The sequence below is a fragment of the Populus euphratica genome, unplaced genomic scaffold (genome assembly GCF_000495115.2).
Source record: "Populus euphratica unplaced genomic scaffold, PopEup_1.0 scaffold123.1, whole genome shotgun sequence".
Classification (NCBI taxonomy): Eukaryota; Viridiplantae; Streptophyta; class Magnoliopsida; order Malpighiales; family Salicaceae; genus Populus; species Populus euphratica.
Window position 1 is genome coordinate 885,488 of NW_011499924.1, and position 11,983 is coordinate 897,470.

General features: G+C 31.7%; 1 protein-coding gene across 3 annotated transcripts; it reads right to left on the reverse strand.

The window, feature by feature from the left end:
- Positions 1–1,270: 1,270 nt before the first annotated feature.
- On the reverse strand, positions 1,271–5,097 carry LOC105135529 (putative lipid phosphate phosphatase 3, chloroplastic). 3 transcript variants are annotated; one of them, XM_011040440.1, is made up of 9 exons: positions 4,884–5,097; positions 4,494–4,584; positions 3,714–3,935; positions 3,431–3,518; positions 3,208–3,317; positions 2,747–2,837; positions 2,122–2,310; positions 1,971–2,030; positions 1,271–1,647 (listed from the first exon to the last, which is right to left on the reverse strand). In XM_011040440.1, the coding sequence occupies exons 2-9, from the start codon at positions 4,551–4,553 to the stop codon at positions 1,469–1,471; spliced, it is 999 nt and encodes a 332-aa protein (XP_011038742.1). In that variant the 5' UTR covers positions 4,554–4,584; positions 4,884–5,097; the 3' UTR covers positions 1,271–1,468. The 3 variants fall into 3 exon arrangements, with proteins under 3 accessions (XP_011038742.1, XP_011038741.1, XP_011038739.1); XM_011040439.1 differs by having other exon boundaries at positions 4,848–5,097; XM_011040437.1 differs by lacking the exon at positions 4,884–5,097 and having other exon boundaries at positions 4,494–4,778.
- Positions 5,098–11,983: the final 6,886 nt, after the last annotated feature.

Below are 11,983 nucleotides of genomic sequence, written 5' to 3' on the forward strand. Positions count from 1 at the left end.
TATTGACTCCTTTTCGATGGAGTTCCGATGGTTCGATTCCATTCCGTTAAGATATTTAACATTGACCCATAAGATGATGACATGTGGCAGGCAAATCTCAACATTAAAATATTTGTAAAATATATCTTAAACATCAAAAGGATTTTTTTCCTTTATATTTCAATTTTGTTTAAGGGGAAAATCTCAACACTTTTTAATACTTATTTTTTTAATTCTTTTTATATCCCCCCAATTTTATAAAGAATATCCCTAATTGATTTTTTTTCTATTTTGTATTTAGATGATTTTTTACACCACGTATCGTCTTCCTATTGATCAACAACAAGTCAAGAATGATGTCGAATCTTAAAGGTGAAAGTGGAAGTACTGATACAAACCAAAACTGAATAAAAAAGCTGATGTAATTGAAATTCAACATGACATTGAACAACGCTCGATGTTTCTTTACGGTGACATGAAGATGACATATAGCGCAGTTAAGAGTCCTTGCCTTTTAAAAATCAATTTGAGGACGCAGATCTGTTCCTCAAATACGATACTTGCAAGGCACTCCTCTCTCGTCCTACTTTTACTTTCAGATAAAAAGAAGGTTTCTGCCTTCCGTTCTGAGGTTAATGACCAATAAAATATATAACCGAAGCTAATAATAATAATAATTATAATAAGAACAAGAAGAAGAAGCTCTTTGTAGCCGACGAGAAGCTACAGAAAAAAACTAAAGGGGTGTTCCGTCCTGTTTCAACCGGAGTTTTGCATGATTTTTTAAAACATAATTAGTTTTTTTTTTATGTTTTTAAATTATTTTAACATTAAAAATATTTTAAAAGATAATATCTAATCACCATGACACCTGTCAATCGTGGCTGCTGCAATCGTAGAATTGTAATCGGGTTAGATACGGGGGAGAATTATCCTAAAAACCCATAACTGATAGGAACGTCGATTTAATTGTATGTAAAGATTAATTACAAACAGTAGTCAGCAGCTGATTAAACTCGGGCTAAAATAACATGCATGCCATTCCTTAGGGTTGTTAGAATATCTGGCACTTGATTACCGTTGATGGGATGGACCTGTTAAGTAGGCTATACTTAAATCTCAAGGAATTGATCTCGTGGTTGATTAAATTTGCTTCATTACTTGATATTTTAAGACTGGAATTTTAGATCAATATCAAAGAAGATTCACCTGAGAGAAAGAGTTTAGTCTAAACAGAAACTATTTCAAAAAACTTTAGACACTATTTAACCGTAAATTATATATATATATATTTTGTTCGTAAACTTTTCATCTTTAGATCATTGCATCCATGGCGTTCAAGGTATTATTGACATATCACTACCATTCATTTAACTACAATAATAAATTGTAAATCATCATTCTACGTTCTATTTACCACCGAAAAAGAGGAAAAAAATAATAAAACTACTCACACAAAATATGGACAGAAGTAGATAAACACGCACATTCACATCCTTCCGGATTCCAATTCGTCCAAGGAGGCAAAGTCATCTCCGTTTTGCCTGCCTCGTTGACTCATGACATGAGCATTCATGGGCTGCATATCAAGTGCATTCATAGACTGCCCTGCATTTGTATTGGAACGTGACTCCTCCAAAGCCTGGAAATAGGCATAGGGTCCCCATCCTGAAGTCAAGAAAGTACAGGGACGGCTTAGAACAATTCATCAAAGAAACAAAAGTGTAAACAGAGAGTCGCTCTTATTCTAATAGATCTTGTCATGAAAAATCCATTAACAGGAAGATCCAGCACTGCTTGAGATAGGATGAACTTCTAATGTCTAATGAAATAATTAACAATGGCTCAAGATGTACTGTGTGGGCGACAAGATGTTTAAGTGAAAGATACTACTGGTCTTTTTATGAAATATCTTATCCAGAAGCCTAGAAAACATGAAGCGCATCGCAAGAGTATATGAGTTCGGGAAATAAAGGCAATAGAAATCTTACCTTCATCGGTGTAAGGGGGTGGGAAAAACTGTGCATAGCAGAATGTTGCCACAACCAGCCCTGCTACCATATAAAAGCTAATCAAGTTAAATTCTGAAATGCATATTTATCTACCTTTCTCTACCAGTCATTGATAGCAGAAAAAACAGACCTAGAAGGCCTCCAGCGAACACATCTTGCCAATGATGCCAGTAATCATCAACTCGAGAGATGGCGACAAGAGACGCAGCAAGTAGAGGAAGAAAAACAATGCATAGTTTTGCCACGTGCCCTTTCCGATCAAATGCCTTGATTTTTCCAGATAAGTAGAGTGAGAGAAAACCTAATCCAGCAAATGACCCTGCGTTGCAGTCCTAATTTTATCAGTCGACTTAATGAGTCCTGACATGACATTCAAATATCTCCTTCGAAACACTTGCTAGCTGGAATGCTGCTATGAAAAAACAAGTATTTTGTGCCTGAGAAGTAACCTAAGCCTTATTCGGCGAGAACTTGAAAGTACTTAATTTCTCGATATTTTGCACAGTTAAGTTAATTGTTTGTCTTTGAAAATTACCCAAGACATAGGAAATGCTAAATGGGAAGTGGCCGAATAATAGCATCAGGAAAGTTTCAAATTTCCATTTCATAGTTTCCCTCGTGGTCATGTTGATCGAAATACAATTTTGAACTTAAATATCATATTATCATCTCATGGTTGATGTACAGATCACAGCATAAATTAGCCAAAACAAGAGGGATAAGCATTGCAGGATGTGGATGGAACTGTAGCTTACATGAAGTATGACCGCTTGGGAAACTTTTATGCCCTTCCTTAACGACACTTCCTTTACCATGACAGATTACATTTCCCCACCTATCATAGAGCTGAACAACGCAAAATAAATAAATAAAGAAGTTATAAGGATTGAAAAGAGTAAATAGCGCCAAGTAAACACGACACAAATAATTAATATTAAGGTCTATATCAGAATGCAGCCACTAGCTGGGGACATATCAAGTTCAAGGAAAAAGAAATATTCAAGAAAAAATTAAGGCCGGCTTGTTGAAATGGTCAAAACCAGCTCAACTGCTGTCAAGGTACTGCTTTAAAAAAAAAGAGAGAGAGAAGATTGTTAGGATGTACAGCTCTTATGAAAAAGATAATTATACATAATTATTACAAAGACCAAAAACTTGTATGTTAAAAAAATGCATCGAAGAGTTCAAGAAAGGGAAAACAGAAACAGAGACATACATCCTTCCCGTCAGGAAAGCAACGCCAAAAGAAGTCTGGTCGAGGCCTGCCAACAGCATTTTTTATTGCATCCGTGATGACAGCAGTAATCAGCACAGAAAATAAGAGGCCTGATCTTGATTGCGTAGAGAATATTCATTAATATTTACTTACAGCAAGACAAACATGGGAGAAACCAAAAAGTACAGGTCAAACATAAAAAGCATAGTGCAAATGGAATTACCTAAGATGCTGTGATGCAGATCATAGACATCTTTCCTTCTAATATAAACTAAAAGGAAAACAGCAACGGGCAACAAAACTGCATACAACTGAATATCAAAACGGTAAAGACCCCGATGAATTATTTACTCATTGCCAGCAACACAGAAGCCCAATCAGAAATATTGAGAAACTATGCAATCTAAATTTGGCTGGGGATGTTCAATCGATGCACACCTTTCTGAAAACTTAAACACCTTCCAAATAACAAACAACTTGAAAAGTTAATGCTGAAGAAAACTTACAGGCACGGTCCATACAGGTACCGTGTTCTCTTTCAAGGGATATTTCAGGTCTGTCATCATATCCTTTCCCACGAACCGGTAAAATGGATGGATTAAGTAGAGAATGACCTCAATCACCACAAGTAGCAGTAAAATAAGCCAATCGTGCATGTGATCCCTCGCAAGTTTGGCTCCATGAGATTTGATAGTGTGCGTACCCATCCCCGCCTGCCTCACTCTGCCCTGTTATTGAGAGTAAAAACATTACAAAAGAAAAAAAAATCCGCTCGGACAGGCAAGGTGAAGTAACAAAATCTAATTTCTCATTCAAATTCGTACTTAAACAACTCAGCACTCTACGTGTATACAACTATAAATTTATCTTTGTCTAGCCAGACATCGATTCCTGTTTGAAACTGTTGATTAAAACTAGCAAACAATTCAAGAATTGAAGCACATCTTGAGAAAACTCAGGACTCAAGAGTCCATAAAATCTAGTTTTAAGACCTGTTCCTCGACCAATCCACGTAAATTCATGGTTCATGGACCACTTTTGTCCATTATCCATAGCCACAGCAACATATAATCCCCCAGAAAGAAAATAACCTTTCATCATAACTTCACAAGCCAAAATATCAAATATCTTTTCAAACATGATTAAACATTAATGAATATTTATCTTAACAAATTTGCCTCCAAAATTAAATTAGTCCTGTGATGATGACATTGATTACAACCTGAAAACATGAAAAGGTAGAAAACAACACAGACACAAATACACACACACAATGTCCAGCAAACCTGGAAGATACCACGGAAATCCGGGAGAGAAAAATATGACATCATGTTCCTCCAAGCCATCGATGCACAAACTCAGCAATGAGATTCTTTTCTGCGCAAGAAAATAAAGCACCCAGCAAAGGGAAAGAACGTTAGTTGATTTGGAACGAGAGCTAGATAGAAGGAAAACGGAGAACGAGAAAATGGTGGCGAAGAGTATCAGTCAGTGACAAGGAAGGTGGAAAAAAATGGAATCTCTTTATCTTTAAAAGGGAGGGGCGGGGAAGATAAAACAAAAAAAGAAAAGAAGTGGGGGTAGTAAAACAAGGCAATGATTTAGCACGCATTACACGGCCAAAAAAGGTGAATACGAACCATATACTGTTATTATACGGCATTCCAAGTTGAGACCTGTTTGGAAGGGAAAAAGACAGTGCTTGCACTTTTGTATGGGACCTCGCCGGCAAGAGAGCGGCTTTGGTTTTGACGGTTACTAAGAGAAAAGGAAAGAGAAGATTGAGGGCACTTTGAAATCAATATCCTTGCCCGCTGCGCTGGCGGTTAAGATTTTCTAGAGAGAAGCCCGATTAGTTAGAGGCCTTGTGTTTTATGGGAGGCGAGTATCGACTTTTGTTCTTGCTTGACAACGGTCACCAATTAAAAGATCGAATATCTATCGTTTGGTTAGGCCGGTTGGAGTTGGTGTGAACGTGTGGGCCCAGCGGAGGGGGAATCAGAAGTTACGACCGCGAAACGGCACCTACCAGCGACGACGACGTTTTCATACATGCTAGAGACAGTTAGCAGTAAACAACTACAAACTCTTCAATGCCCTTCCTTCTTTCATTTTTTTTAATATTCCTCGATGAGATTTTGACAGTCACGTTTATATACAAGAAGGATTATTCTATTATATGTCTTGAATACTGCACGTTGAGAAGTGTTATTTTTTAAAAATCCCTCCGACTCTTACATCATTGGGCATTATATATTTGATTCGGATTGTACAGGGTATTGGTTTTTTTATTTTTTTTCAAAACTACAATAAAACTAAAAGGTTGTTCACTTCCTCACGGTTTCGCGTGATAGTTGATTTTTTTTTTCATCACTCAATTTTAAATTTTTAAATTTTATCTTTTCATGTTGTTTTTTATTTTATCTGATGCGTTGATATTTTTCTATATTTACCTGTTGACAGTTCAAAGTGTTTGGCCAAAGTTTCTAATTTTATTGCAAACCAATTTAATGAGATTTTATTGAAATTGGTAAAATAAAGTTAAAAGAAAGATAGCCAGACTCAAAGCCAAGCAAAAACAACGGGGCATTACATTACCCAAATTTGCAGGATAAAAAAAACAATCTAGTCCAGATATTCAACTTTTAACTAATTTTTTGGTCCTTTTAGCTTTATAAATTTTTCTTTTATTTGAGTTATTTTTGTGTTTTTTAACATATTAAATGGTGGTTAAAGTAGGAAATGAGTTTATTAAAATTTACATGATCATTTTTATATTTTTCATGTAAAAAGAAGTTGTGGATTGGTGATTTCACGTTAAAAAAATCAACATTCGATCATGCAGTCATCTTAGATTGTTATAATTTATGTAGATTATTTATATCTTCTTCGTAAGAAAACTAGAACAAACACATATCACTCATTTTATTTTATTTTTTTGTTTAAAATGACAAGCAGTGAGACTAGTTTTGCACCAACGTATAGTTAACCTTTTTTATATGCTATGTTAAGTTTATTTATACACCACCATTATCAACAAATTGTTGTTGTTGTTGTTATTGTTATTATTATTATTATTAAATTAAAATATAAAAAAACATTATAATTTTTCTAGCATATTATTATGAAGTATTATAATATTTTTTTTAGTTTGTTTTAAAATTATCTTTGTTTATTGTATTTTTTTAATATTAAATTAGTTAAAAATTTAATTTTATATATTTTTTATTTAAAAAATTGTAAATTGCTACAATGTTTCTTTACATAGTTTTTTATTGTGATTTTTTAATTATTTTTTATTTTTTTAATATTGAGTTGATTGTGAATTATAGCTGTGGTTTTTCTCATAAAACATTGTAGATTACTACAGAGTTTTTTCATTTTTTTTTGTTTTTTATGATTTTTTTTATAAATTATACTTCTTGATTTTTTTTAATATTGAACTTGTTAAGAATTTAGCTTGTAATTTTTTATTAAAAACATTATGAATTGCTATAGTAATTCCCTGCATGATTTTTTATGTTTTTTTGTGTGATTTTTTTGAAAATTATACTTTCCAGTTTTATTTTTTTAATATTGAGTTAGTTATAATTTAGCTTTGTAATTTTTTTAAAAAATACTATAAATTGCTATGGTATTTTTCCACATGGTTTTTCTATTATGATTTTTTTAAAATTATTTTTATCGATTTTATTTTTTAATATTGAGTTAGTTGAGAATTATAATTACAATAAAGCTAAATCATGTGAGGAAAACATTGCAGCTTTCCTCACAAAACACCGTGTATTACTATAATATCTCTCCACATGATTTTTTATGATTTTTTTAAAATTATTTTTGTCGACTTTATTTTTTGAATATTAAGCTAGTTGAGAATTATAATTACAAGTAAGGCTAGATAATGTGGAGAAGTATTGTAGCTTTCCTTACAAACACTGTAAATTACTATAGTGTTTCTAACCTGTTTTTTTTTTATTATGATTTTTTTAAAAAATTGGCAATGTTGATTTTATTTTTTTAATACCGAACTAGTTGAAAATTTAACTCTGTAATTTATTTTTTAAACATTGTAGATTGCTGCAATGTTTCTTCACTTTTTTTTTTTCAATTATGATTTTTAAAAAAATTATCTTTATATAGTAAAGCTAAATAATGTAGGAAAAACACTGTAGCTTTCATTATAAAATACTATGGATTGCTATAGTGTTTTTCTCTATGGTTTTTTTATGATTTTTATTTAAATTATCCTTGTCAATCTTACTACAAAAAACACTATATTTTTCTTTATAAAATATTGTGAATTGTTACAGTATTTATTATTATAGATTTTTTTAAAATTATCTTTGTTAATTTTTTTTAATATTGAGTTGGTAAAGAATTTAAAAATTAAATCATATGAGGAAAGTAATACATCTTTCATTACAAAAAATTATGGATTGCTACAAATTATTTTATGTAATTTCTAAATTTTTTATCATTAATATAATTTTTTTATTATAAATATTAATTTTATCCAACCCTTAATTTTTATTATTTATCATTAATTTATAATTATAATATTATTAAGTATATTTATTTCATATTGCGGCAACACGTAAACATTTCATCTCGTACATGGCAAAAGAACGAAGAAGACAGGAACAATCGTTTCATGTAAAGCACGTAGGCTGACAAAAATAACACAAGTAAAATATAAGATGATTATTGAATGCAGAGGCTTAAAGTATTACGTGCTGCTAAAAAAGGATTTTATATTCCGAGACGACTTGTGTGTGTGTGAATGCGCGCGCGCGCCCACACACACACACATATCTTACGGGATCGCTCCTCTGCCCGCCAAAATAAAGATTATGTCCATTCCCACTTAAATTATGGACTCTGAAAATGAATTCCTCCTAGCAGCTTCTGTAGTTATGAATCTGTGCCTATAGGCCCAAAACTATGAACAGAGAAGTTAGATATCACCTGCCCATCACGTTTTGTGAAACCCAATGTGTAGCTCTGATCTAAACAGATATAATAAAAAAAGATTGGATAGAGTAGAAATCTATCAGTTGCTTTTTCGCTTTTTATTTAAAAATATATTATTTTTTTATTTAAAAAAATTTATTTTTAATTTTTATACATGAAAAATACTAAAAAAATAATTTAAAAAATTATTTTTTTTGAAAACTCCATATAACACCTCTCCCAAGCATTTTTTGAACTATTTGAAAATATAGTTATAATTATTTTTAAAGATATTTTTTATTTTTTAAAAATAATTTTTATGATTAGCACATAAAAAAATTTAAAATATATAAAAAATAATTTTAATAAAAATATTTAAATATTTTAAAATTATAATTGATTCGTATTTTCAAACATTTTTTTTTTTTTTTACCGCGAAAGAAGTTCGGCCAGAAAGGCTCTGCTCTCTGGTCTTAATTTTCCGGGCCTCAAGATCAGGCTCTAGTATTTTTTTGGGCAGTGGTTCAGTGACGCATGGGGCCTGTGACGAGCCCACCAAAAGCTTGGGGATTATGACGATGCTTGAAGAGGAAGATTCAAGGCGCCATTGATGACGCCCAAGGCTTTGAATTTTGATTGCTTCAATAATCTCTGCGCTGACACTGATCGCAACGATGACAAAATGATCTTTTTAATTTACAAAAGTTTCAATGAATAGAGAGAATTCAAAACAAGCCAAGGGCACATGTTATTAGAAAATTCTTTTCCTCGTTTTCAAGGCAATAAGAGTTCCTATAACCTAGTATAAAAAACATTAATTACTAATCAAACAGTTAATTAAGGTATTGAATACCATGTCTCTTTGTTTCCTTGTTTTTCCATTTTCCATTACAAATTTTTCTTGTAATTTAATTATGATAATCTATTTTATTAGCAAAATAATTAATTAATTGTATATATACATCATTACTTGTCAGAGTTGAAAGAATGCCTTCAAACCTGCACAGCACGACATTTTTGTTCGAATTATGTATTCTCATTTTAATTATTATTCCCATACCGTTTCTACGATTGCCAGGAATCAGTCTTCGAATTCGAAACGGTCACTTTATGAGCCTGTTTGTTTCCGCGTTTCAAAAGCGCTTTTGAAAAAATTTGAATTTTTTTTTATTTTTTTATTAACTTCAAATTAATATATTTTTAATGTTTTCAAATTATTTTGATGTACTGATGTCAAAATTAATTTTTAAAAAATAAAAAAACATCATTGGCATGCATTTTGGCATGAAAAACTATTTGAAAAGCAACAGCAACCACATTTCCAGACAGGCTCTATATCAAGTATGAACGCTGGTTGCTTCGAATCATTCCCACGGAAAACACCTTTGTATCCCATCGTCATCTCATCCTGGAAATCTAGACCGAATGGGATCCTACCTTTAGAATATTTTCTCCGTTCTCTAGTTTCAATATCTTAGTGAGAGAAAATATTCATATTATTAATAATAATATAATAAAGGTGGCCTCCACCAGCCCTCCATCTTTCATAGCTAATTTTTTTTTCCAACCGATATAGCAGCCTGGCTCTTTTTTTTTTTATTCCGTGAATTAAATCATTTGATTTTGTGGTTGTTCTTATATATATATATGAAAAGTAAATTTTAAAAATCAAAACCACACAGTATGAAGTAAGTTTAATCAGATTAGTAATAGCTGATAAAGAAAATTAAAAGATAATTGATGACTCATAAATCACATTAAAGATTACTGGTACTTATTCTTATTTACCCCAAGGTATCGCATGGAAGCCGCATTTAAATTTCTAGTCCACTTTAAATATTATAGCACCGAGTTGCACGACAAAGAGTGTCTCTGGAACATTTATCATGGAGTTTAGTAGAAGTATTTTTTATTTTTAAATATAAAGTGAGATTCTTCACATCTACCAAGCTTTAATATGTTAACTGTACTGGTAAAGAGGCTGGCAATATTAGAGAAAATACTCTAGCAATAATTATGAAATCTTCCCCTCTTTATGGCGAATCATTTTCACGCCCTCCGACTGGCTCTACTGCTCTTTTTTTCATATGGTTTTACTAATGATTATATTTGAAAATATAATATGTATAAATAATATATTATTTAGTGTTTTGTGCAATAGTTAATTAATATATTTAGATATTTAAATTTTATTTTTTTAGTTTCATGAATTTCAGATTTATAATAAATACTTGAATACTTACAAAAATACTCTTAGTTGAAACCAACTTAAAACATTTGTTATTGAATTTTAGATGAGTTAATGCTATTAAATTTATTAGAGTTTATCTTGTGAAATAAAAAGTTACAAGCTTTATTTTGATGATTTAAAGGGTTTTTATACCTTTAAATTTTTCATTTTCAAATAATATAAAAATTAAGAAGTCCATCTATTTTTAATAATATTAAAGAAAAATAAATATGTATTATATATATCAATGAAACAATAAGTATGATAGGTAAATTTTATATACACTGTAAATATGAAAAATTATTATATTTATATAAATAATTAAATAATTATTTTATTTCAAGAGACATGATAAATTATCATATATTTAATATTTTTATTTTAAAAAATTATATACAATCAAATACGTGGTTTTAAAACTTAATAATGGTTAAATTCAAATACATTTGATCATTTACAAGCTTTGTATGTTTAATATGTTTATCATATCTATATTATATTGAATTTGACAATCAATTAAATTCAAATTTTCTAGGCATATTATTTTTAATTTTATTTGATTAAAATTTATTTATATTTATAAAAATCTTAACCAAATATTTTAAAACATCAAATACCTAACAAGCGTATTGTGCATGGATAAGTACAGTTGTCTAATCAATGTTTCAAAATCGAAATGGAACTGGTGTGAGATCTGCACGTGATGGAAGCGAAGCATCCACTTTTGTGGCCCGGTAAGTCTCGCGTCCCAGTAGGGGGGAGAGAGAGACCCATTTACAATTTTTGAAATATTTTATTTTGTAGAATCTGATACAGCAATCAATTGTTTCATGACTTATAGGTTATAATTCGAGAGGCATTTTCTTTTCCTCTTCTTGTTTTTTTCTTGTTTCCTCTCTGTAAATGTTTCTGCATATTCTGCAGCACATTTATTATCATAATCATAGATATAAAGGTTAAATGATATGTGATATAATCTCAAGAGAATCCAGAGTCCAAGCGTGTGACAACCAACAGTCCATGATGCACGAATGGACCTTCATGGCTTAGCCCTGTGCAACTGCGTAAAATAACCTGAGAGTCCCTTCATGCAAGTGACCTGGGGTGGGCTTGGAAACTGGTAAGAAAACCACTGTAATCCCCATATGATCCCTACAGAACTGGATCTGGTAACTTCACACGGTTATTAACCAAGATCCAGCCCAGTACACTCAAGAGCAAACTGCTCTGAGCCTCGGACCTCCTTCATTAAATTAATTACCCTTTTTTCAGGTATATATAAAGTCCCAGATTGATTTCCTTTCTTAGGGTCCGTCCGGCATCTAATGTTGCTGGGAAAGTTTGGGTCTTCGGCATCTGAAACTGGAACATGCTCGTCAAGTCAACAGACCAAATTAACGAAAAAGAGGATTGGCTGGCACGGCTTACTGGAAAGCAAGGCGCAAGAGAGTGTGGTAAAGGTGTTAGAATCGAGGTAATTGTTTTTCAACTTTGACGACATCTCGCGGTCCGAAGAGAAAAAATGGCTGCCCTGTCTATGGCTCATTTAGCTGTCATCTGTAGTGGTCCCAAACTCCCGTGAGTTCTGATTACCTG

Bases quoted from the DNA above. Each gene is read 5' to 3' on its own strand.
- LOC105135529 (XM_011040440.1), bottom strand. From the start codon at position 4,553: ATGGCTTGGAGGAACATGATGTCATATTTTTCTCTCCCGGATTTCCGT. The intron at 3,519-3,713 runs GTAAGTTTTCTT...TTTGATATTCAG, and splicing joins TACCTGTATGGACCGTGCCT to TTGTATGCAGTTTTGTTGCC. The intron at 2,031-2,121 runs GTCTGTTTTTTC...ATATGGTAGCAG, and splicing joins GTTCGCTGGAGGCCTTCTAG to GGCTGGTTGTGGCAACATTC.